This window comes from Vombatus ursinus, unplaced genomic scaffold (genome assembly GCF_900497805.2).
Source record: "Vombatus ursinus unplaced genomic scaffold, bare-nosed wombat genome assembly UNPS02000582.1, whole genome shotgun sequence".
NCBI lineage: Eukaryota > Metazoa > Chordata > Mammalia > Diprotodontia > Vombatidae > Vombatus > Vombatus ursinus.
Window position 1 is genome coordinate 2204434 of NW_020940360.1, and position 27776 is coordinate 2232209.

At 34.9% G+C, this 27776-nt stretch overlaps 1 protein-coding gene across 2 annotated transcripts in view; it reads left to right on the forward strand.

Moving 5' to 3' along the window:
• BCKDHB (branched chain keto acid dehydrogenase E1 subunit beta) overlaps window positions 1–27776 on the forward strand; it is a 240947-nt gene that overhangs the window by 33726 nt on the left and 179445 nt on the right. For both annotated transcript variants that reach the window (XM_027855230.1, XM_027855240.1), the window contains exons 4-6: window positions 12574–12707; window positions 13899–14054; window positions 15482–15590. In XM_027855230.1, the coding sequence (XP_027711031.1) occupies window positions 12574–12707; window positions 13899–14054; window positions 15482–15590 (399 nt within the window). The remainder of the gene's footprint in view (window positions 1–12573; window positions 12708–13898; window positions 14055–15481; window positions 15591–27776) is intronic.

Here is a 27776-nt window from a genome sequence, read left to right on the forward strand (position 1 = left end):
GTTTTCCTTCAAAAAAGGTCTATGAATAAGCAAGTTATTTATTTGAGGTCTCATTTGCTTCTTCTGTTCACTTCCTTCTTTGAATCACAATCATTAGTTGATTTTCACAGCAACAAAGTAGAATAAAAATACAAAGAAAAGGAAAAGAAAATAGAAAACATGTGAAAGAAAAATATTTTATCATGCTTCTTCTAAAAAAAAATAACCATTATAAAATTCTCAAACAGATTGAAAAAGTACACTTTTAAAATGGAACTCAAATCAGAAATATGAATTCTATGTCTGCTGTAACCAAAATCCTAAAGACTTATACACAGTCCTTTAAAATCTAGTTGGAGGGGCAGCTAGGTGGCGCAGTGGATAGAGCTCTGGCTTTGGAGTCAGGAGGACCTGAGTTCAAGTCTGGCCTCAGACACGTGACACTTACTAGCTGTGTGACACTGGGCAAGTCACTTAACCCCGATTGCCTCACAAAAAGCAAAAAAAAAAAAAAATCTAGTTGGAGAACAAAGCAGAAGCACATGTAAAGGTAAATAAAGCAAGGGTTAAATAATAAGCAAAGTAAGTAAGAAAATCAATATTTCTTATGTTTTAGGGTTTGGGTTTGCTGGAGTGAAGGGTGGGGGTGGAAAGTAGTCACTTTAACTCTATCTGCTTTAGTTTCCTCATCTATAAAATGGTAATAATAGCACCTACCTCCCAAGGTTGTGAAGATAAAATGGGATAATACTTGTAAAGCACTTTGTAAATCTTAAAGTGCTATATAAATGCTTGCTATTATTATGATGATAAAAGCATCATTTTAGGAAAATTCATGTAGTGGTAATTTGCAGGTCAAATTAGAGAAGGCACTAGATGGTACCATACTCTTTGGAATAAGTCACATCTCTCTCCCACCCTTCTAGCTCTCCAATTGATTTATAAAAATCTTAAAACATTTTTCAGATAGTAATTAAAACTCTGCTATAAAGGGTAAATTTTTATAAATTTAGGTCAAATTCAATTTCTTACTGTAAAATTATTGCAATACTATACTTAAAATTCAAAAGAAAGAATTACATAAAAACTGACATGGAACAGATAGTAGGGAGAAATTACAACTGTAGAAATGGCAAGATTTAGTAACTAATTGGTTATGTGGAGTGAGAGTGAGGAGTTGAGGATAATGCTGAAATTATGAACGTAAGACCCTGGAAAGAAAGTGGGTCCTTTGACAGAAATAGGGAAATTTGGAAGAGGAGATGGGATTGGGCTAAGATAATACATTCCGTTTTAGACATGTTGAGCTTAATATGTTTTTGGGACATCCTCTTTGAATGTAACTTTTAAGGAATGAAACAATCACTACTCCTTATATTTATACTGTATATATTTTTATATGTATTTCTTATCTCCCTTGTTAGGTGATATAGAACTGAAGCTTTGGGAGAAAAAGGGTTCAGATTTCTCTGTCTCTGTCTCTGTCTCTGTCTTTCTTCTTTCCCCCTCCCCTGCTCCCATGAGAAAATATAGAGGGAGGAGAAAAGCCAAGGACAGAACTTTGGGGGAATACTCATAGTTAAGGGGCTTAAGCATAACAAGCATGGAGACTGAAAAGGAGTGGTCAGACATCTGTCTGGAGGTGAATCAGAAAGGAATACTTTAATAAAAACCCAGAGGGGACAGAGCATCCAGAAAGAGAGGTTGATCAACATTATCAAATGCAACTCAGAACAGAGAGCCATCTTTTGTAGGAAAGAATAGGAAAGAGGAAAAAACAAAAATGGGCAGCAAAACTAGCTAATATGTTGGCAAATCTGACAGCATGTGTTGTGTTCCAGCTCTGTAGCCCTCCACTTCTGCAAAGATGTGTAGAGAGGTACATTTTATTATCTCTTCTTCAGGACCAAATTTGGTAATCATAATAACACAGCATTCACTTTTAATTTTTGTTGTTCTTTCTGTTTACATTTTTGTAGTCTGGATATCATTTTCCTAGTTCTATTTATTTCATTTTGCATCTGTATTAGTTATACCCTGTATTCTTCATATTCATTATTTCTTATAGTCAAGTGATAATCCGTTACATTCATGTACTGCAATTTGTTTAGTTATTTAGCATATCTGTTTTGTTTCTAGTTCTTTGCTACTACAAAAAATGCTGCTATAAATCTTTTAGAGTATTTGGGACCTTTTAAAAAATCTTTGACCTCCTTGTAGTATATGCCTAGCAGAGGGGTATCTCTATCAAAAGTATGGACATTTTATTCACCTTAGCTCAATTCCTGATTACTTCCTAATTTCAACTCTTATGAACATTTTTATATAGACAGAACAGAAAAAGAAGATTGTATATGAAATCCTAAATCTCTATTTCATTCAGCTTTTTAAATTAAAGTGTATATTAAATTTAAAATGATAGTACCATCACTGCCTCATTTGTTTGGGCCCCTTCTTTCTATTTCTATACTACTTTCCCTTGGTCAGTCGAACATCATTCAATAACCACTCCCAGAATCTTGGAATAACTGAAGTAAATGACTATGTAATACTTTGCAGTGAAGAAAGTAACTGCCAGTATCTGCATTTTTAAATATTAATCTAACAATTGGTAATAAAAGACGCAAGTAAGGAAAACTTTAAAAGTACCTAGATATAACAACCAAGAATGTAGTTGTACGTGTGTGCGTGTGTGTACACACACGTATATTTATATATGAAATACATATAAAGAATAATAAAGGGAGAAATCAGCAAATTATTTTATTGTGTATCTATGAGATATGCTTTTGGGGAGGAATGACTTAAGTACATGACTACATAATACTTTGTAGTGGAAAAAGTAACTTTGCTAGTATCTGCATTTTAAAAAATATGTTTTATTTTTTCCCCAATTATATGTTAAAACAATTTTTTAACATTCATTTTTTTACGTTTTGAGTTCCAAATTCTATCCTTCCTTCCCTGCCTGTCCTCCCCCTGCCTGAGATGGTAAGCAATCAGATATAGGTTATACACATGTAATCATTTAAAACATTTCAATATTAGTCATTATGCACAAGAAAACTCAGAAGAAAAAAAAAGATAATGACAAATAGTATGCTTCAGTCTGTATTCAAACAATATCAGTTCTTTCTCTGGAGGCAGATAGCACACTTCATCATTAGTCCTTTGGGATTGTCTTGGATCATTGTATTGCTGAGAATAGCTATGTCTTTCACAGTTCGTCATCATACAATATTGTGGTTACTGTGTACAATGTTCTTCTGGTTCTGCTTACGTCACTTTACATCAGTTCATGTAAGTTTTTCCAGGTTTTTCTGAAATCATTCTGCTTCATTTCTTATAGCACAATGATATTCCATCACAATCATATACCACAGCTTGTTTAGTCATTGCCCAATTGACAGACATCCCTTCAATTTCTAATTCTTAGCCACCACAAAAAGAGCTGCAATAAATATTTTTGTATATATAGGTCCTCCCCCCCCCCTTTTTTAATGGTCTCTTTGGGATATAGACCTAGTAGTGGTATTGCTGGATCAAAGGTATGCACAGTTTTATAACCCTTTGGGCATAGTTCCAAATTGCTCTCCAGAATGCTTGAATCAGTTCCCAACACCATCAACAATGCATCCATGTCCCAGTTTTCCCACATCTTCTCCAACATTTGTCATTTTCCTTTTCTGTATGTCTAATATTTTAGCCAATCTGATAGGTGTAAGGTGGTACCTCAGAGTTGTTTTTAATGTGCATTTCTCTAATCAATAGTAATTTTGAGCATTTTTTCATATGACTATAGATACCTTTGATTTTTTTTTCTGAAAACTGCCAGTTCATATCCTTTGACCATCAATAGGGAAATGACTTGTATTCTTATAAATTTTACTCAGTTCTCTGTATATTTGAGAAATGAAGCCTTTATCTGAAACACTGGCAGTAAAAATTGTTTCACTGCTTTCTGCTTTCCTTCTAATCTTGGTTACATTGGTTTTGATTGTGCAAATCCTATTTAATCAAATTTGTCATCATTAAATAATCAAAATTGTCCATTTTCCGTCTAGAAATGCTTTCTATCTCTTATTTTGTCATAAATTCTTCCCTTGTACATAGATCTGATAGGTAAGCTATTCTTTGCTCTCCAAATTTGCTTATGATATCGTCCTTTATGTTTAAATCATATACCCATTTTGACCTTAACTTAGTATGTGGTATAAGATATTGGTCTATACCTAGTTTCTGCTACACTTTTTCCCAGCAGGTTTTGTCAAGTGAGTTCTTATGCCAAAAACTGGGGTTTTGGGTTTTATCAAACACCAGATTACTATGTTCTTTTACTTCTATGTCTCATATACCTAATCTATTTCACTGATCCACCACTCTTTTTCTTGGCCAGTACCAGACAGTTTTGATGATTACTGCTTTATAATATAGTTTGAGACCTGGTGTAGACAGGCAACCTTTTTCACATTTGTTTTTATCAATTCCCTTGATATTCTTGACCTTCTGTTCTTTCAGATGAATTTTATTATTATTTTTCTAGCTTTATAAAATAATTTTTGGTAGTTTGATATGGCACTGAATAAGTAAATTAATAAAAAAGTAAATAAAATAAGTAAATGAGAATTTAGAATTCTTATTTTTATTATTATTGGTTTGGTCTACTTATAAGCAATAAATATTTTTCCAGTTTAGATCTTACTTTATTTGTGTGAAAGGGTAGATACCTTATTAAGTGAAGTGCACATAGACTTTGAACAACCAGAATAGATGCACCAAAACTTCTTTTCCAGTCCTTTGCTTTATTCTGAATAGTTGAGGTTGCTAGATGATAACCTCCAGATGAGTAAGTAATTACTATTTTGCATTCACATAGTGGGCAAAATTAGGTACCAGGTACTGTAGAACCGATTGACCAAAAGTGTAAGTCATAGACTACTTATTGGTAAGATGACCCTTAATAGACTTCTTAGTGGAGATAAGGATGTGTGGGATACTTCCCTTTCTTCTGTGGTGAGTGTTATGGAGGGCAACAGTTTTCTGTTTTCTTGACATTAGGAGAGAGAATATTGGGCTGAATGGATTAATGGAATGATTTGGTTAGGGTGGCTGTTTCTATCCTTTTTTTTATATCGTTCTTAAACTAGGGTTTAGATTATTGATCTCTGCTATTTGAAGCCAATGATAATTATATTCATCTCTCCCTTTCGGCAAACTTATTTTCTAAGTTTGCTTCTGCTAAATTTATTGTCCACAAGGATGAGAAAAATAACAAAGGCAAGTAATTACAATGGAAAAGTGGCATGTTTTAAGTGTGTCACAATGGAGTTTTAGAGGGTGAAATATCAGGAGCTAGCATGTTATGATGTAGAGATTGTTTTGAATTTTTCTAGCAGATAATCCAGTGGTATATACAAATCTTCTAAAGTACATCATATTTTCTTTTTGCTAAAACATTAATCAGGTATGGCTTTTGACCAATGTTGTTTTTGAAGATTGTGTTAGGCATCATAAAGTTCCATCAGCCAGATTCGTTCTTTCCATGTCCAGGACATGAGAATTGAGTGAATTACTATAGCCCTGAGAATAGTAGGTAAACCACTTAAATTATAATAATTGTATTCAGTAGATTTTTAAAGATTTTCTGGTTAAAAATTTGCCTTTTGTAGTATATTATTAATAGCTCTTAAATTTAGACCTATTCATTGGTTCAATATTAACCTTCTGTTTAGAAGGGAAAGAGCTCATTTATTTTTCATCCTCCACATCATATTTCCTTTGCCCTCGAGAAAAGGGCCCCAACTCATTTAAATGGAAAAGCTTGGACTATTTATAAAGCTAGACAGGTAAATTGAATCTGGCAATTCCATAATGTCTTCCTTAGTAATGACACACATTTTGGATGATGTAGATATAATATGTTAACCTATAGGAAAGAATCAGCTTGAGAAATCTATGTACCCTTGTTTTGAACTGTTATATTGGCATAGGTACAGAGAACAGACATGTTTTGGGAATCATCTCATTTCCATACAAATGAAGAAAGATATAAAAATATGGTATTTGCAGCTTTTAGGATGGCTTGCCTTTAATTTTTATTCTTCGGTTAATGCTTCAGAAGGAGGATGCAACTATATTTTGCAAGTTTTTTTTTTTCCCCAAGTACCTTATTTACATTCATAAGGTGTTCAGACATAGGGAAGGAATTGCAGGTTTCTTAATTTTCTGTATTCATTGGACTTTTGGGTATGTTTCTCATACCCAAGCCCTGACGATTAAAGATCACATGTGGTTGAAACCTTTCTAAAGTCCAAATTTCATTTTTTATATTAACTTTTGTAAAATTTCATTTTGGAGATTGCTGCAGAGGACAGGTTTTTATATTTTATTTCAATTCAGCTCCAAAAGTGTTTTTTACCAAGTGAGTGCTTACATTAAAAATTACATTTGAGGCTTAAGTTAAATATCTTATGGACAGGAGTTTTTTTTTTTTAAATCATAGAAAGCAATTTTTGTTTCCTTTGTTTCTCATTTGGTTCACCATGTGTTACGTTGTTTCAGATCTAAACTTGACTACTTGTTTCATGTGCATTTCTCTTTAATCTTAGGGGAGAATTAAAGAAGTTATTTCTAAGATAAAATATCCTATGTTGTAAATTTTCCCTGATGCTTTGACATTTGCATATAATTGAGATTAATTTTAAATTCAGTTTTATTTGTGGGAAATTGATCTGCATATAGTTCTTTAATGTTGACACCACTGAGCACATCTCAGAAAGTTATTATATGTCCTTTTCTTTGGCCACAAGTAATAGCTTGGTACTTATTTTATATATGTGGTGTGTATTATTTTTCCCTAAGTACATTAGTGGATTACCATCATACTTGCCTACAGGGAAGGTTATTTCCATTTTTGCATCCCATTGCACAGTTTCAGTAACTCTTCCTCTTTTTTTTATCCCATTGACTCATACCTGAATTCAACTCCTGGACTTGGTATTGGCAATGACAGTTTCCCTACTCAGAAAATCTTAAGAGTTAACTTCGGAAAATCTGAAATTTTCCTGTTTAGAAAGTAAGACTACAAATTAATTATAAATATGAGAAGTATTATTACTTGAGGTAATTATTAGGTAGTTGAGGTAATTAGCTATTGGGTGATTATTTAAAAAAATTTTTTTTTATTATTTTATTTTATTTTTTTTAGTCATTACATTTCCAGAAGACTTGTGGAGGGGTGATGATCTACCCCAACTTAAATAGAAATTGGGTGGGTTGGGCCACTAATCTGAACAAAAGGATTCTTATCAGCAGCACATTGACTTGGTTTTAAAATGTAATGCTATCTATGTTTATTGTATTTTTATTTATTTTGTTAAATATTTCCTAATTAAATTTTAATCTGATTTGGGCTATACTTAAGAAGTATTGCTGGCTTAAATTGGTGCTGGCCTCTGGAAGAGTGTTTGACACCTCTGATCTACCTCAGTGGAAGGAATATGCATTCTGATGACATTATATCTCTGAGGTATTGAAATAAAGAAGTCTAGGTCCAGAATACTCTTCCTAAAGATTCTACTCTTAACATTTCTCTATCTAGAGCAGTATTTTATACCCTTTATTCAGTTAATCATCCATGATAAAACAGTATCTTGAACATGAATCTTTCCTAAATACATGCTTATTGGATTGGATTGAATTTGCCCAAATTCCAAAGTACCTCTGTTTTTGTTTAATAGTTTTCAGAATATCTAAAACTTTTTTCAAAGTCTTAAGACATGTTTACTAGTATAATGTTTTCACATGCTTCTTTAACCTGTATGATTTCTCCATTTTTCCTTTTGTTCTTGATCAATTTTCTTGTTTCCTCAATTGATCAGAAAAATGAATCTTAACAGTAGCTTGTCCTTCAAGAAAGCATGATTCACTGGTTTGCAGTTGCTCAGGTGTCTCCTAGAAAATTTTTTACTGATGATCAATTTTCTGTCAGAGGGGTTATTGGTAACATCACATTATTCATTTAAGTTATAACTTTGAAAAAATTAACCATAAACTTTTTGGGAATGTTTGGTAGAGGTTATCTAGTAATTGTGGCTAACTGATTCTTAAATGTCAGTTAGATGTAGAACATTGTGAGCTCTTCAGCAATAACTCAGTTATCCAAAATGGTTGGGAAGTGAAATATTTTATCACTTTTGCCAATTTGCTTGGTGTGAAGTGAAACCTCAAAGTTGTCTTTATTTGCATTTTTCTTATTATTAATATTTTTTGGTGATGTCTGTCATCATTAGAAAGTTTTTACTTTGATCAAGCCTCTTTATAACTTCTACCTACTAGTTCCTAGTCCTGCCCTTTGAGATTAAATACATTTAACCCTCCTTTCATGTGACAGTCATAGAATCATGGATTTTCATTCACTGTTGCTGTATGAATAGCCCACTTTTTTTTCTTTTCTGGTTATAGTTTTTTTTATGGCATTTTTTACACTGTTGTATTCAGTTCTTCATTGGTAATATGCTGCAGTCCTCATTACTCCTAATATGCATCTCATCTCTCCATTATGCTTTATGTGACATGTGATTTTGATTATTTTGATTATTGAACCCATGGGAGTTAATGAAGTCACCAGGTGAGACAGTGATGAAACTGAGGAGTAGTCAGATAGGTAGAAAGAGAATGGAGAGAGAGAAATATCACAAAACCACACAGAGAGAAGAGTATCCAGGAGGAAAGAGTGGTCAACTGTCAAATACTGCATATAAGTCTTTCTATGCTCTCTGTATTCCTTGTGTTTTTTTTTCTTATAGTGTAGCAACATTATATTATATTCATTTGTCACAAATTGTTTAGACTTTTTAAAAATACCAACACTCTTTGAGTGTTTTGTGACTGAGACACTGAACCCCCAAACTCAGGAAAATTGGAAATGCATACCATGCAGAGAATAGTGGGAAAACACATGATGGATATCAAGCTATAACATATTACAAGTAACTGGAATAAAAGATGTCATCAGGGAAATATATGATTGAAAGAGAAGCCATGCTAGTCATGTGGTGAGAGTCTGGAATGACAGGTGAAGAAAAAGAAAAAAAAACCCCTAGGATGTTAGGTGAACCCCTTGTGAATTTATCTGAGAACACTGACAGCATGGGTAGGCTCGGATAGGTTGTGATTTTCATTGTTAGTGGGAACATCCAAACTGATGAGATCAAAAATCTCTTTGAACATGGATCTAGTTCTGTAAGATAACTCCTTCATGCTTTGATTGGTGTAGCACAAAATCTAAAAATTAATTTAAAATAATGTATTTTTTTTTGTAATTAACATGAGCCAGTCATACACAATGAATATCTCTACAGTCTTCTTCCTTCCCCTCCCAAGAATATTTTGTAGTTGTATGTATGTAAAACCGGAGTGTGTTTTGGCAGATTGATTTCTAGATATTTTATGGTGGTTATTTTGAGCATAATTACCTTTTCTATCCTTCCTTCCTGATTGTTGTCATTAATAAGCATAAATTTTGATGATTTCTTCTGATGTATTTTATATACTGCTGTTTTAATGAAACTCTTAGTCATTTAAGTTTTTTAGCTGATTCTCTTGGGTTTGATTTTCTGTCGTTTGTTTTATTGCCATAGCTAGCATTTTTAGTATTTTGTCAGTAATAGAGAATATTGTTATTTTTGTTTTACCTGTATACTATTTGGCAAAACCTCTTGTGTTTCTCTATTGCACAGAAGCTAGACCTTGATTTTAGATATTTATTTTTTATTGTAATTCTCATAACTATTGATGTTTAAGTGTTGGAAGGTTAGCACATACTTTTGTATTTATTTCAAGGAGTAGTAGTGATCTACCTATATTGCTTTGTTCTTGAAATTCAGTGTTTTTAAAAGATGTTTTTCATTTTAGATGCTATGTTGGTAAATTTTAAAATGTTGTAAAATCACATAATCTAGATAGTTCGTGATTAAAAGTGAGAATACCACATTTTTCTCAATATTAGACACATCTTTTCCCGCAAATTTGGCTGAGATGAAACCTAAGTGATAATGTATCCATATTATTTTTAGTGTATCTCTCTCTCTCTCTCTTTCTCTGTGTGTGTGTATAGATTTACCTAGAAAATCCAAGAGAATTAGCTAAAAATTTAGATGACTAAGAGTTTCTTTAAAGCAGCAGGATATAACATACATAAAAAAATCATCAATGTTTATATTTATTTTTTTTAATTAATTTATTTTGAATTATCAACAATCACTTCCATGAGCTTTTGAGTTTTAAATTTTTTCCCCTCCCTCCCCACCTCTCTCCCCAAGATGGCATGCAGTCTGATATAGGCTATACATATACATTCCTATTAAACATATTTTCACATTAGTGATGTTGTAAGAATCAGAACCAATAGGAGGAACCACCAGAAAGAGGAAACAAAACACAACAGAAGAAGAAAAATAACAAATAGTATGCCTCGATCTGCATTCAAACTTCATAGTTCTTTCTTCTTTGTGGCTAGCATTTTCCATCACGAGGTCTCTGGAGAGATGTCTTAGATCCTTATATTACTGAGAAGGGTTAAGTGGTTAAGTCTATCAATATTAGTCATCGCACAACGTGGCTGTTGCTGTGTACAATGTTCTCCTGGTTCTGCTCACTTCACTTAGCATCAGTACATACAAGTCTTATAAGGTTTTTCTGAAGTCAGCCTATTCATCCTTTCTTAGAGCACAATAGTATTTCATTACATTCATATACCACAACTTGTTCAGCCATTCCCCAATTGATGGGCATCCTCTCAATTTCCAATTCTTTGCCACCACAAAAAGAGATTTATGTTTATTAATGACAAGAATCAGGAGGAAAGGATAGAAAAAGTAATTATGCTCAAAATAATAAAGTCAAAGTGACCTCATTTTATATGTGTGACTTACATTTGGATTTATTTTATTCCTGTGGGGAGGGGCAATTACACTGAAATCAAATTTCACCAGCAATTTATATTCTACTTTGCTTTAGTGCCTGATATTGCCATCGCTCTGATGTAGCCACTTGGACTACTGGACTACTGAAATAACCTGTTTGTGTTTCTCCCTGTTCGAGTCTGTCCCTGGTCTAATTCTTCCTCCATTTAGCCACCAAAATGATTTTCCTAAAGCTCAGGTCTGATCACCTTATACCCCATCCTACTGCTGCCCTTCTCCCCTCTTCCTGTAGTAAACTTCCTGTAACTTCCAGAATAAAAAAAACTAAATCCTCTCTTTAAGGTTCAAATCCCTTCATAACCCAGTCTCTCCAACCTTTCCAGTCTTACATCTTATTGTACTCTAAGTAACCCTGTCCTCCTTGTTGTTCTTTGAATGAGACAATACATCTCTTGGCTTTGGGCATTTTCACTGGCTTTCATCTGTGTCTAGAATCTCTCTTTCTTTATCTTTGCCTCTTGATGTCCCTGGCTTCCTTCAGGTCACCACTAAAATCCCACATTTTACAGAAAGCCTTTTCTAATTCCTCTTAATTGTAGTGCAGGGATGGGGAACCTGCGGCCCTGAGGCCACATGTGGTCTTCTAGGTCCTTGGGTGCAAGTCCAAGTTTTACAGAACAAATTCTTTTGTTAAGGGGATTCGTTCTGTGAAGTTTGGATTCAGTCACAGGGCCATGCTTCAGGACCTAGAGGGCCACATGTGGCCTCAAGGCCGCAGGTTCCCCACCCCTGTCTAGTGCCTTCCTTCTCTTGATTATTTCTAATTTATCCTGAATATAGCTTGTTTGTACATAGTTCCTTGCATGTTGTCTGTTCGGCTATGAGCTTCTGAAGGGCAGGGACTGTCTTTTTGCTTCTTTTTTAGAAATCCCTTTCATGACTGAAATTAGGGCAAACTGAGGCAACAAAGTTCTGAGCACATTCAATTTATTGGTAAGGTTAGCAATTACCAATAAAAGGGGTCTTTAGCTACTCAGCGAGCCAAAAGACCTCGAATGAAGACTGATGGGTCATTTTTACAGTTAATAGGAGTATCCAAAAAAAATAGAAGGTAGCATTATAGATGGGGAAAACAATATGGTTACAAAGCCTGAAACATCATAGGCTCAGGGGATAAGATAATTGGATAGACATGGAAATACAGTGCTACTGACCCCCTCCTTCCATCTTGTCACTAGGAAATTTTAATTGCCCACCTGCAAGAATAACTATTGATATATTGATAACAGATTTCCTCTACTTGGTCAAGGTCAGCCAGTGGTAGAGAGATAACAGTTATCTTTTAACACACATATGTGTATATATACATATTTGTATATATATACATATATGTATTAGGTGCTTATTAATGCTTTTTGATCAATTGATTTACAAAACACTTTCTTCAAAATCATCCTGTGAAGTAATATAGCATGTGTAAGATCATCTCCTCTTTTTGTATGAAGACATTGAAGCTCAAAGAAGTTATAACTTTTTTAAGGGCTCTGGATGAATGAAGGTCTGTACAATTGAGCTTTTGTAAATTTTACTGAATTTCAGACATATTGTATCTTGAATTGCACAGGTACCTCAGCTTTGGTATATTAAAAGTAACTTATTTTTTTAAAAGGTAAAGACAGAGTTTTTAATACTCCATTGTGTGAACAAGGAATTGTTGGATTTGGTATTGGAGTTGCAGTTAATGGAGCTACTGCCATTGCAGAAATTCAGTTTGCAGATTATATCTTCCCTGCTTTTGATCAGGTAAGTGTAACTTATTATTTTGTTAATAAAGTTTATACAGTGGCAGCCTTTAAATTTTAGAGAAAGAATAATTATAATGATTTATTCAATTAGGGACAGTTTAAACATTTCTTAGAATACCTAGAAAACTTAGTATAACAGTTTCTTGGGATGATCTGTGATTTTGAAGGTCCAGGTACTACTTTTTTTTTTTTGGCTAGGCAGTGGGGTTAAGTGACTTGCCCAGGATCATACAGCTAGTAAGTATTATGTATCTGAGGCCGGATTTGAACTCAGGTCCTCCTGACTCCAGGGCTGGTGCTCTTTCCACTGTGTCATGTAGCTGCCCCCAGGTACTTTTACAGATACATATTAAAAAACCCAATGTATCTCATCCTTCTCATGGACTCTAGCTCATGTTTTACCATAAATCCTCACTAGAGAAACTATGTAGCCTGTCAGAGGCCTTCCTCTCTCTCTCTCTTTCTCTCTTTTTTTTTTTTTGTTTACTGACTTGTTATGCTTACTTGCCTCCAGAGGTCAGTACTAAGAGTAATGGGTGGGAGTTGCAAAAAAACAGATTTTGGCTGGATTAAGAACAACTTCATAACTCTTAGAGCTGCTTAAAAGTAGAATGAACTGTACGAGGAGTAACAATGTCATATCACTAGAAATTTTTGAACACAGTCTGAGCAATCACACGTAAGAGACATCAAAGAATAGATTCTTCTTCAGGTATAGGTTGAGACTAGATGCCTTCTGAGGTTCCTTTGAATTTTGAACTGTGATGTTGTGATATCAATGTACCACTTGGGTAGCCCATGAATTTTTTCATTCTTGCTATGTGATTGACCTACTTCTTTACTCAATTCTACATATCCTAGATGATGTCTCTGAGTCTACCTTTTACACAAAAAAGTGTGCATTGGTAACATGCACAGCTTTTTGATATTTATCATTCTCCATTAAGGTTCAACTCCTATCTTTCTTTGTGGCATAGAAATGACTCAGGATTATTGAAGGCTAGACTGTGGTAGGTTTTATCAGCCTAGAAAGGCTTTGATTTATGTACTCAGTGATGGGCCCAGTGTTTTCTGTCCTCATAGACCCAAATGATGAATGTGACATTTAAGGTTCTGACAAGTTTATCTGAGCAAAATATATGTAACAGTGGGGCATTAATGACTTATTTTAGCATGTTTTCTTTTTCAGATTGTTAATGAAGCAGCAAAATATCGTTATCGCTCTGGAGATCTCTTTAATTGTGGAGGCCTTACAATAAGAGCCCCTTGGGGTTGTGTAGGCCATGGGGCACTTTATCATTCTCAGTGTCCTGAGGCCTTTTTTGCTCACTGTCCAGGAATAAAGGTAAAGTCACCACATTGATTGTGTTTGGTTGTGTAATTTTTCTCACTATAATTTCTGTTATTGGAAGTGGTATTATGCTCATTAAGAGGAGAATAGAACAGGAGGTCTTGGACTTCATCTTAATTTAGTTCCCTTTGTGAGACTGAGACCTCAGTTTTGTTAAGGAAATACCACCTGAAACAGTATTAGCTTGAAGATGTCATAATTCTCATAGAGCTGAAAGAATAAGCTAAAAAAACTTTTTTTCCTCCCTAGTATAATTCCACAGATTTTTGTTAGGTGCCTACCAGGTTCAAGGCTAGACTTGGGAATAGAAAAGTAGAAATGACACAAGGAACTTATAGTGTGACCAAAGGGATAATATCCACAAGTGGATAATGATATAAGATCTAAAGTGATAATGTCAAAAGAAAGGATCCAGACAAAGTGCCATAAGGCATCTTGAGGCAGAAACCCTATTATTTCATTTCAGCTGAAATTTCTTACTCACATGATCCTAGATTGATTCCTCCCTCCCACCCTTGTACTGATAAAACCCATAAGACTTAAATTTGGTTAGGCAGAACTTTTGCTTATTTTTCTTTCAGAAGGAAAGGAGGGAGTACTCAGTTTCCTAAATGAGATTTTCAGTTAAGGGCAGGAAGTACATTCCTGGACAGTTAGTTTTGAAGGACCTCAGTGTATTGTTTTCTTCCCACCATATTAATGTCTTATTCTCTTCTGTGGATTTTGTGGTATATCAGAGTTGTTGTTCATAGCTGGATATAGATGTATTGTTAATGTAATCTGGAAATAATAGCTTGTGAGAGTAGCCAGATGCTAGGCAATAGTGGCTTTTTGTAACTCAACAAAATATTATCTCATAATCATTTGTAACTTAACTTGGATTAATTATCCATCAACCATTTCTCTTGAAACACAAATATGAACTGGCCCTATTTGAGTTATGCTTTATAAATCTGAGTTCATTAAGATGTGTCATGATGTAAGCCTGCTTTACTTAATTATTTCAAAATTAAGTTCAAGGTGTAAAAATATCACATATCATCAGGTAAGTGTAACATGCCTTATAGAACTGAGCACATTGTGAACAGGGAAACTTGAAGTCTTATCCTGGTTCTGCTGTTAATTGAGTATTGTTAGTTATATGTTTTAAACCTTTCTATATCTCATGATTTCAAGTATCGCAGATGAACTTGATTGGGGAAGAATGCAACTCCCATCCCTGCTTTTAAAAATGCATTTTCTGGCTTATGAATATGAGTAGAATTTAAAATAAGTGCTGGTTAACTTAAGCTGAATTTTATATTCTTTTTAACCAGCAGATATTGATTCTTTTAAAAGAATATTCTTTTTTGTAAATTTGATTTAACCAGTATGTGGCAACTCCTAAATTGGTTTAAAAGCCTCTTTTTTTTGATTGGCAGATAGTTGTACCCAGAAGCCCTTTCCAGGCCAAAGGACTACTTTTGTCATGCATAGAAGACAAAAATCCTTGTATATTTTTTGAACCTAAAATCCTTTACAGGGCAGCAGGTAATTTTTTTTTCTATTTTTTCCTATTAGATGTATATGAGATGTTTGTTAGATATTATTATGCAAACGTTGGATGATGATTTTTCATCATTAGCCTTGATTTTATATTTCCCATAGAGGACAACTTCTGCTTGATCTGAAGCTTCCTATATTGTTCTCTCTCCAAATATAACTTTCTGTGACAATTTGGGTAAGATCTAATGAGTCATTTTTGAATTACTTTTTTTTAAAGCTCATACTTCTCCCAGTGATTCATCAGACTTTTCCCAGAGGCAGCATAATGTAGAGGAAAGAACAAAAGACTGGGAGTCTGGTGGTACTTCCTGTCTCAGTTTTGCCTGCCATTAATTAGCTGTGTGACTCATGTCATGTCATTTAACTTTTCTGTGCCTTAGTTTCCTTACTTGTGAAATGAGCCAAATGGAGCTTATGTTTGCTTTTAAAGGAAATAAGGAACTCATTGACGTTTATTAAGTAGGGGTATTATATGGAAAATCACTATAGCAACAACATGGAGGATGGATTAGAGTGGGGAGAGACATGAAATTGATAGAACAATTAGGAGATTGTTGCAATAGTCCAGACAAGAGGTGATAAGGGCCTGAACTAGTTGAATAAAGGTTGTGCAAGTGAGTATAAACAAGGGGAAGGATGTGAGAGGTGTTGTTCAAGTGACATTGACCTCTTTGCTATTCAATGAACAAGATACTTCATCTTCTGACTCTGGGCATTTTCACTGGCTGTCCCGCATGGATGTAATACTCTCCATCCTCTACTTCCTGGCTTCCTTAGCTTCCTTCAAGTTCCAGCTAAAATCCCACCTTCTACAGGAAACTTTTTCTAATCCCTCTTAATTCTAGTGCCTTCACTCTGTTAATTATTTCCAGTTAATCCTGTGTATAGCTTGTTTGTGTATAGTTATTTACATATTGTTTTCTGTGTTAGTGAGCTCTTTGAAAGCAGGGACTTTTATCTTTCTTTGTATCCCGGATACTTAGCATAGTACCAGATACATAGAAAGTACTTAATACATGTTTATTGACTAATTGATTGGAAATTGCAAGATTTGGCAACTGCTTGATATGTGGGGTGAGAGAAAATGGAGAGTTCATGAAAATGAGGCTGCAAACTTGGGTTCCTGAAAGGATGGTAGTGACCTTGATAGAAATATGGAAGTTCAGGAAGAAGGCTGGGTTTGAGGGGAGTATGATAATGAGTTAAATTTGGATATATTGAGTTTGAGATATCTATGGATCATCCAGTTTGAAATGTCTAATAGTCAGTTGGAGATTCAGGACTGGAGCTCAGAAGAGAGACTAGGACAACATATATAGATCTAAGAGTTAGGGGTGGTGATGAGGTCATCTATTGAGAGAATACAGAGAAAAGAGAAGTTGGCCTAGAACATAGAGCTTTGATGTATACCTTCAGTTAATGGACATTATATGGATGGTGAACCAGAAAAAACATACTCTAAAGTAGCAGTCAGATGGGTAGAGGAAGAACCAAAAGAATAGTACCATGAAAACCTAGAGAAGATAAAGTATCCAAGAGGATAATGTGGACATCAGTGTCAGATGCTGCAGAGAGTTGAGAAGTATGGGGACTGGGAAAAGGCCATAATATTTTTCAATTAAGAGATCTGTAGCTTTCAAGAAAGTAATTTCAGTTGAGTGATGAAGTTGGAAATGGGGTTGTAAAGGGTAGAGAAGTGAGTGATAAGAGAAGTGGAGGCAATGAGTTTTTAACAACCTTTGCTAGGAGTTTGACCATGAAAGGTCATGTAAAAGTCCAATCCAATGCAATAAACATTTATTAAGCACCTGCTATGTTCTAGGCACTGTGTTAAGTGCTAGGGATACAATTCATAAAAAGAAAGACAATCTCTGCCCTCAACGAGCTTATAATTTAAAGTGTGCCGGCCGTGCCCGTGCACTCTCCTCCTATAAGGAGCAGGCTGCCAGAGTCATGCTTACCAGTCTTCGGAGCCTACCCGGATAAACACACAGAGACGAGCCGACCAGGAGGTGCCAACACCCGAGCTTTATTCAGAGGCCATCACAGCAAGGCCAAGCAGGAAGGCCAGAGCAACAGAGCAGGAGCAAAGAGAGAGCGAGCTCCGACCCGTTCCTTAAGTACCTACTTAGCCCCTCCTCCTCAGCCCACCTACTAGTCATTGATTGTAGGGTCAGATACCGGAAGGGGATGTCTGAGTTTAGCACATCAAGGGAGAGGGAGTGACGCAGGAGGCTAGGACCGGATACAGGAAGGAGGCGTCTGGGATTAGTGCATAGACAAAGGGAGAGTACGTGACCCAGGAAGTCAGGCCCAGATACGGGGAGGAGGCGTCTGGGGTCAGTGCTACACAAAGGGAAAGTACGTGACCCAGGAAGTCAGGAAGGACACAGGAAGGAGGCGTCTGGGGTTAGCGTTGTACCTAGGGAGGGGGCTAGACAAAGGAACTCGTTCTCTGCCGTCCCACTCCCACGTGGCACAGCCCCCTGCCTCAGGAGCACATGCTCCGGCTACTTCCTTGTATTCTGTTCCTTAGCTTATCACAGCTCCACATAGCACTGCCCACTGCCTCAGGAGCGTGAGCTCCGGTTACTTCTCCATATCCAGCCCCCATCCCAGTTCACCACAACTCCGCCTAGCACAGCCCCTGCCTAGGGAGCGTGAGTTCCGGTTACTTCCTAATATCTTGTTCCTACCCCATCTTGCCACAACCCCCACTTGGCAGTAGCCAACATCAGCATCGTGAAGCAAGGAAAAAAATTCCTACACTTTGTTCAAAAATGTATATCTCATTCTCCATCTGAGAAAAAAAAACGTTGACAGGGAGGAGCATTAGGCTGACTAAATCTAACAAGAGGAAATTAAATAGGGATAAATGTAAAAGTCTTATACTTTGGTACAAAGAAAATCACTTCCACAAATATAAGATTGAGGAGGCTTGGATAGACAGTTCTAGAAAGGATCTGGATATTTTAGTAGCTGACAGGATGACATAGCAACTAAAAAAGCTAATGCAAGGTGGGGCTGCATTAGGAGGGGCATAGCATCCAGGAACAGGGAAATTAGAATGTACTATGTATTCTGTCCCTTACAGACTACAGCAGGAGTATTATATTTAATAAAAGAAAAAAAATGAACCAAAATGGTACCATAGTTATTTCATTAGTTATGACAATATTCAAGATGACAGCTTAATAAAAACAAAACAAGTACATTTGGTATACTCTTTAATGGTTCTGATGAGAACTTTCAAGTCGTTTTGACAACTTTTCCCATTTATTCATCTTAACAGATAGTAGTTAATAGCTGAGACCATTTTCTTATGTACCTGTTCCTCTTCCAAACCACTTAGGACTTTGGTTCTAAGATTGCTGTAACAATTTAAAATCTATTATCATACTGTTGTTTCTGGGTGTCATGGTTTAAGAAAGATTGACAAAGTTGAGAATTTCCAGAGAAGTGCAAGCAGGATGATGAAGTGCCATGATTTCTTGACATATTAGGATCCATTAAAGTTAAGTCTAGGCATGGTTAGTCTGGAGAAAGAAGACTCAGTGGCAACATAATAGCTGTGTTCAAGCATTTGAAAGGTCATCACTGTGGAGAAGGGATTAAACTTGTCCCCACAGGGCATATTCAGGAACAATGGCTAAAAGTTGCAAAGAGGGTAATTTATACTTGATGTCAGGAAAAGCTTCCTGAAGCTGAATGGCTTGCTTTGAGAGATAGTAGGTTCGTTCCCCTTCTAGGAGGTCTTCAAGCAGAGGCCAGATGAATACTTGGGTATATTTCAGCAGGAATTTTTTTGTGTGTGTGTATGGGTTGGACCAGGTGGCTGCTGATGTTCCTTCCAACTCTCGATTTCTGTGATTCTGTGCATTTATGTCAGAGATGCAAGAATAATTCAACATTAGGAGCACAGTTGATATAATTGTATTAAAAACACTCCAGACCCCATTGTTATAGTATATGGAGAAAAAAGCTAACACTCATTTATTCAGAAAACCTTACATAGCATATACGTAGAAGAGTAATATTTAATATGATTAAAAAAGTCCAAAATCAAAGGCATAGATTATTTTCTGTGGAGAACAATTAGAAACTTTTCCAATAAATATAGGAAAAAAGTAAAGATTGTCCTCCCCACTACTATTCGACATAGTTCTAGAAATGCTAATGACAGCAATAAGACAAGTGAGAAAAATTGAAAGCTGGAGTATTGGCAAAGAAGAGGCAAAATTATCTCTCTTTGAACATGATGATTTACTTAGAAAATTCCAGAGGACCAGCAAAGAAAATAAAACTATTATTTCAACAAGTTAGCAAGATACAAAATCCACAAAAATTAATAGTATATCTCTATGGCAAAAACAGAATCAAGGAGGAAATAAGAGAAGAGGAAATTTCATTCAAAATTATCACAGAAATGAGTAAAATATCTGAAAGTCAGTATGTCAAGAGACATTTAAGATTATGTATATGTAGTTGCATGTAAATGAGACCTGCAAATGAGACCATTAAAGTAATTGGGAAATATTCAACAAAATAAATAAGAATACAGTAGAAAATAGATATTATTATTATTATGTGATTTTCTAAGTCACCATGTGACAGGGATGCTTGTATTTGGTTTAGTGACCCAATTCTATTTGCAGGCTGTAATGGGTCACATGTTTGACACCTCTGCTCTCTATACTATATAACCTCTTTATCAGCTGTCTTGAGATAATGGGAAATTTAATGGCAGGTGTGGAAGGGGAAGAAGAGAAGGAATCAGGGCTATTTTTGGAGAATGGGGTACTTCCCCAGAAGAACAAGTTTGTTCAGAATGCTGAAACAGTTTAGCCAGTGAGCAGTGGGCTCAGGGGGACAAAGGAAAAGGGGCTAAGCGGATGAAAAGGAGCTGAATGTAAACTTTAAGTATTCCACACAGTATTAGTGTAAATTAATCTTAATGAAATGAAAAAATGAAGCAATATATTTAGAAAATCAAATGTGGATGGTGGAAGTATTTCCTTAATGAGAGATTGTATCTTTATATTTGATACAAAAGAGAATATTTATTATACATTTTAATATCACACAAGTTGTAGGAGAAACTGAGAAAAGTTGGATTTTTTGTTCTTTCCAAACAAAAAATAAGTGTATGTTTTATTTATGTCACTCTCATGTACGTTTGCTAGGTGAATAGTAGTCATTTATTCATGGTCTCAAGGGTAACTTTTTCTAGTTTGGTTCTTTTGTAAAGCAAAAAATTATTTAAATAATGTACTTTTTGTAGTTACTTATGTGAAATATACAAAAATTAAAAATGAGAGTTGTTATCATGTGATTTCAATTTAACAAACAAATAACAGTAGAGTGATGATTTTTTCATGTATTGTGATATTGAAAATGTCATGTGATGCCTGTTACCTAAAAATGTCAAAAGTTTGTTTTGAAAATATTTAGGTGACAAGAAGTTAGTTTTTTTTAAATTATTTGTATAATGGGAAGCATAGAAAATGGTTATGAATCAAAGGAGAAAGTGAGTCAGCATGACATTATCAGATGTAGGCATCTTGTGGAGAAGCTATTTTGATATGTCTTTTGACCTTTTCACTTTCATTTAATTGAACAAATATGACATCAGTGATGTAGCAGTAAATCTGACTTTCATCAATGGTTGTTATAGTAGCAAAGTAGGTAAGACTAAAAGCCTTGTTCAGCCTTCTTTCCAGTGTTCAGATTACTCTTTCAGGCAAGTATATTAATAGTCCCAAGGATATTTTGCTGGAAATATATTAATTATACATAAATTCTTATGTTCTGAAGAGAATCAAAATGACCTTATTACATAGCTTTTATAATGCTACCAGACATAAGAAAACAGATTTAAGTTTAAAAAATATCATTACACCTACAGTGAGTGGTAGGGAATAACTTCTTAGATTATTTGAATCTGATTTTGTTTTGATATTATTGAATGTACTTTATTACTTCAATAAAAAACTAGGAAATTTAATATTAGTGATAGTTTCTGTGGGAAATAAGTGGGATTTATCCAAAGTAGATAATTTAAATCACTCATGCACTTTTTCAGTTTCTTTTCTGCTGCAAACATTGCTTGTTAGCATGTATATTTGTCATTGAGCCACATGTGTCTTCTCTGGCAAAATATTGATTATCAAATTTAAAAATTTAACGGGAAGTTAAAAACAATGGTAGAGAGAAGTCTGTCATCATTCCTTTCCTTACTTACTTTTAAATTTTTAAAAAACTGAGAAAAGATAAGTTGTTTTTGCCAAAGGTCAGACAGACTACCACATATGAATAAAACCTGTTAATGGCCATCAATTACCTGTTTTCTAATTATTAACCTGAGAAGCTATTATTCAGTGAAAAGCAAAACACTGGAAAGCCGTAAGTTAAGATGCTAATTGCTAATTGTAAGCTTGATTGACACAGGAAATTGCAGAATTCACAACACAAGACATTTGGAAGGGGAATTATGGTTTTATTTTTTAGTTGTGTTGGAAGTTAACTGACCCAATGTTGATAATTTTACTAGTTTAATATTATCAAAGACTAAGTTTAGGAAAATTGACAACTATAAATAATTTTTATTAGAATAAAGTGTAACTTTTTGATGGCTTTGGGGAAGGAAAAAATGAGTGTATTTATTGAACTGGGCATAAACAAGTAGTGAAAAAAACATGGAATACCGTTTCACTAACCTGTGATAACAAAGTCATGAACTTGTATTTGATAGCTGGAGAAGACAAGAATTTGTTGATTTAATTTTTTTTTTTGCAACAGTTAGATGGATGTCCAATATCACCAAAGAACTCATTTGAATAAAAGAAAAAAACCCTAGAATTTTAAATGGCCAGTGCTGGGATTAATTTAATGAGCTTATTCTGAGGCGATGTCAGCTAAATGTCTGTTTTTTGCAATTAGCATCTCCTAGTTATAACATGTTAGCTGCCAAAATGTTGTGACACATCTAGGAGGAAACAGCTCTCATATACATGGTTAGTGGCCTCAACAGGTTTAGAGAGATTCTTTAGTTATTTGTCAAAAGAGAAAAACTGATTTATAGAACACAATTTATGTTGAAGAGTAAAGCCAAATTGTTTGTGAAGCTGGGTTTTTAAATACTATGACGGGGATGTATGTAAGGGCCATTTATCTAGGAAAATGTAGTTAGTATTTGTTTAGCCTATTTCTCTCTCCTTGCTTCATAAAGCTTAAAATTTTTCCCATCTATCCTCTTTTTACTAGTCTCTCCTATTTTTTTTTTTTGGGGGCTTGGTAAATCAGTGGCAGTAAGGCTGACTTTTGACCTACCAACATGATTAGGTTTAATATCTGTTTTTTCTTGCTAATATATACATTAATGCCCTAAGAATTTGAGTGATAGTCTTGAAATCGTTATCTAAATTTTTACCTGTTAATTGGAAGCCATTCAGTTTTGAAAAACATACTCGTTGTATGATCCTGTGAAAGTCAGTTAACTTCTTAGACATAAACCTTCCTACTTATGTTGTTGTTGTTCAGTCATGTCTGATTCTTCATAACTCCATTTTGGATTTTCTTTGCAAAGAAACTGGAATAGTTTCTGTTTCCTTCTCCAGCTCTTTTTATAGATGAGGAAACTGAGGCAAGCAGGGTTAAATGACATATTGGGTCACACTGCTAGTATCTGAGGCTGAATTTGAACTCAAGAAGAGGAGTCTTTCTGACTCCAGGGCTGGTACTCTATCCACTATGCAACCTAACTGCCCTTTCCTGTTTATGGGGTTATTGGTTAGTGGCATAATTTCCTTTCTCTTCCTACCTCCAACTCTACCCATTCCATCTTCCCTCTCTTCCATTAATTTTATCCTAATTCTTCCAATCTCTCTTTTGTTAGGAGATTAGAATTACTTGTTCAACTATGGAGAGGATATGGTGATGGTGGGAGATATCTAGCTTTCCTCCGTTTCTGATCTCTCTCTGTTTGTGCATTTTTCCACTGTGTAACTTTATAGGAAAAAAAAATTCCAATTATGAAGGAGTAGGGGAGTGAAGTGTCACAGAATTTAGTCCTTAGAACATTAAGGGCTAACATTGACCTCTTCCTTTTTCTTTTCCTATGATTCTGTTTCCCTTAAGCTTTTAGCTCCTTATATCTTTTTTCTCCCTTGATATTTCCTTTTTGTTCTTTCTTTTTCCCCTTACCTCCTTTCCTTTTCCTTTTTCAAACAATAGATATGAGAGAATTGATATCATTTGCAAGTTGAATATTCCATCCAATTTTTTTTTAGGAATGCCTCAAGTTTCTCTTTTGTTGAAGATCTATTTGTTGTTGCTGATTAGGATAAGGTTTACAAGATATATTATATTGGACTGAAGTTTGAATTCTTTTGCTTTTGATGTATACTAGATCAGTCTCTTCCTAGATTTCTTATGATGGTGGAATAAGCCAAGAGAAAAGACTTTCAAATATGAAAGAACACCAATTTGAAGATTTTTCTCTTGGCTGCTTATATGAATTCTTAATTTCAAAAATTATAATATTTAATCACTACATGCTTTGGAGTTTCTACTATGGGGATATTCTCTGATGGTGATAAGTGATCAGTTAATCAATGCTTTTTTTTTGTCTGTATTCACATACACTTAGCACAGTGCTTGGCACAAAGTAGGTACTTAATGAATGTTTATTGATTGATTGACATGTTCTGGGTAGTTTTCTTAATTATTTTCTAATTTACATTAATTTCTAATTTCATTCCTCTGTTCTTTTAAAATTTTGATTTCTCTTTTGAACAGTTACAATTTTTCTTGCTGCTGTTCTATGATCTCTGAGGAGTTTACTGAATTCTCTTTATCATGGAGGAATTTTGGTTCATCTTCCTTCAAATTAAAATATTTGTTCATATGTTCTGGCATCACTCTCCTTTCTTTATATGTCTTCTTGTTTATCCATAAAGCTTGTGAACTAGGCTTTTTTTTACTGAGTCACTTTGCCTTGATCTTTTGGTCATTCAGCCTTTCTCTTGTATTTACAGTCATTAGTTTCTGCTTCCTCCTCAATTTTTCACTCTGCTCCTCCCACTGCTACATAAACTGATGGAGCTGGAAGTCTTTAGCACTCTCTGATTGGTGTTATATGTGGACTGTGCCTAGATAGAGTAAATTCCAGGGGTGTGTGGACTGGTCCCAGTTGAAGGAAAGTCCCTTTCCCTTTGTGTTCAGTATTTTCCATTTTGTTAATATTTCCTCCTCATTGCCGTTTATCCACAATTTATACAGTGTAAAATTTGTTTCTAGGTGTTATAAATTAGTAATACCTTCTAAATCACTACCAGAGAGCTACTCTTGCAAAAAGAATCCTATATGAATGAATGATATTTGTGCATATTTGGAAAATTAGTTTTCCTTGCTATTGTATTGGGAAGACATATGTTTGCTTGCAGCTACTAATAAATCACCTAACATTAAATGCATTGAAGGTGACTTCTTCATGTTGAGATTTTGTTACATATTTTCAGATTGAGATGATTATCTGCTTTGGAGTTATAATGGAAAGTGCTTAGGGCTGGCATTTAGAAAACTTGTTTTGTTTTAGCTTTGCCACTAATTAGTTTTACTTTTTTGAGGAGCCTTTCCCTCCCTAATCAATGGAATATTACATTTACTACTACTATGATACCTCATCAGAGCATCGTAGTGACCTTGGTTTCTTAAAGGCTAAGCAGGAAGAGTATAAGCTCTAGCAGTTTCCATAAAACAGGGGAAAAATTAATATTCACTAGGACTAAATCTGCTTGGTTAGGAGAGGCTCATCACCACTAGGTGATGGTCAAACTCATTTGAAACCCGTTAGTAATGTAGGAGAAGTTGTGATCTACACTGGTATAGGCCATACTTGCACTGAAGATATCATGTGTCTTTTTAAATGTTGAAGTGCTGCTACTAGTTATATTATTGCATTCTTATGTCCAACTCATCTCTACTCCTTTAGGTCTTGATGTTAGGGTTAGCTAAAAAGGCTATACATATAGAAGGATTAGTATTTGTTCATGTCAGAACATATTATCTCTGAGTGTCTGCTATCCCAAAATTTATTGTCCTGTTTCTTTTGTCTATTTTGTAAATTATTCGTGAAGTGTTTAATTCCTAGGTTTCTCCTCTGTCATCTAGTTCTCAATTGGTCTCCCTTACCTTGTAATGCTATAAGTAGAAATGTAAATTTTAATATTTTCATAACCAAAAATATAATTTCTAAGGTAAACTTGTTGCCACAGTAATATTATTATATACTAAAAATACAGATGTAGATAATTAAAAAAACTGGGTCTGTGATTTCATAGGTACAGGGAACTCTCAGAAATTCATCAAAGTCATGTAGATGGGCATGTGCTCTACAACTTATAGTCTTAGAGAGTTATCTGGAGCACTGAGAGGTTAATTGACTCGCCTAGGATCAGTTACTTAGCCAGCATGTATCAGAGGTAGGACTTAAGCCTACATCTTCCTGACTGAATCTGCTCTCTATCTACTGCACCATGATGCTTTTCATAGGTGACTTAAAAACAATGGATCAGCCTTTTGGATTGCAATAGTCATTCTTCTATTCATGTTGACAACAAAAAGCTGACTAGGTAGCTTACTTACTACTGTACTTTTTGATCCTTCTAGTTATTACAGATAGTCAAGATGGAATGACATTTGAAGCTTCATAATTGTAAGGACTTTTCTTGAAAAATGGAGGATACTAGTCAGGTTATTCAGTAGTACTCTGATTACTCAAGAATCCTCCTGGTGAGGCTTCTCTGTTGCAGACCAGATTTTCTTTTATCTCTTCTTTCACTTACATATCCTTAGGATTTTGGGAACAGATGCTCCTCAAAAATGAGCGAATTATTACTAATGTCTCTCCACTGCACATAATTTAGAAGGCAAGTGACCTATTGTTGCTTTTTCCTAAAAGGCCCCATCACTGGGCAAATTATTGCTAGTTTCCCCTATCTGTAGGTATTTTCAGAAGACATGGAGTCCTTGTATGCATTTTAGAAGCTTAGTTTCCATTAGCTTCATGGCGACTGTACTTACCAGCAGCATTCCTGCAGAGCTCATATGTTAAGTTGGCATGATTTTTTTTCCTCCCAGGGGCATTATAAAATCCATGCTAACATAAATAATATAATTCTCCATTTTATTAGTTGAAAACAATGGAGTAGCAATTATTTTGGATTTTATTTGGCAAAGTACCTAATGGGACCCAGAAAGAGTATTGTTGGAACTAGCTCTTTACTACTTTACTAATGGCCTGGAATAGGGAATAAATATTGAGTAAAATTACATGTGAAACTATAGATAGATATCAGAAATTCTCTAGGGAAAGAAAATAATCAAAAGGGACTATGAAAGAAAAAATAATAGAAAAAGGCCAAATAAGGCACATGGGTACAGTTTAAAAGATTCAATTTAAACTTTACCAAATTAGTGAATGGGAAAAATAAAAAAAAAAAAACCTTGAAAGCCAATTAACTGAAATGCAGGATTGAGCATATTAACAGTATGTTCGTAACATAAAAGATATAATCAGAGACATAACCACAAAAAGATATAGGTCAGTTCTTTAGAGAGCAAAGGATAACAATTGAGTAGCCTAGGCACTTACTGATAAACACATAACAGTAAGAGACATAGAAGAAGATTCCCATCTCATTGGATGGACCCCCTAAATAGAATTTATGGAAAAACATGGGCAAGAATTTCAGTAGCAAGTATGGATGCTGTTGGAGGGAGTACATACGTGAATGTTAGCACAGATTCATTGGACTCCTTTCTCTCTCTCTCTCTCTCTCTCTCTCTCTCTCTCTCTCTCTTTTCCTCTCTGTTCCTCTCTCCCTCCCTCCTTTCCTTCCCATCCCCCCCCTTCTCATTGGGAGTCAGGTAACTCAGCTCAACTAAGAGAGAGAGAATCTTGCATCTCACCCAAAAAGGAATTCTCCAAGTCTCCAGTATAGTGGGATTAGGGATATGGTGGACACTGCTAGCTCCTCTCATGTCAGGTTCTTCACAGTCTTTTCCTTCAGCAGCCTGAAGTGAGCCTCTTTCATCTTTCTAAAAGCCAGAAGCACTTGAAGTGACTGTCATATTCAAAGCCTGAAGAGAATGATGATCCCAAAGATACTC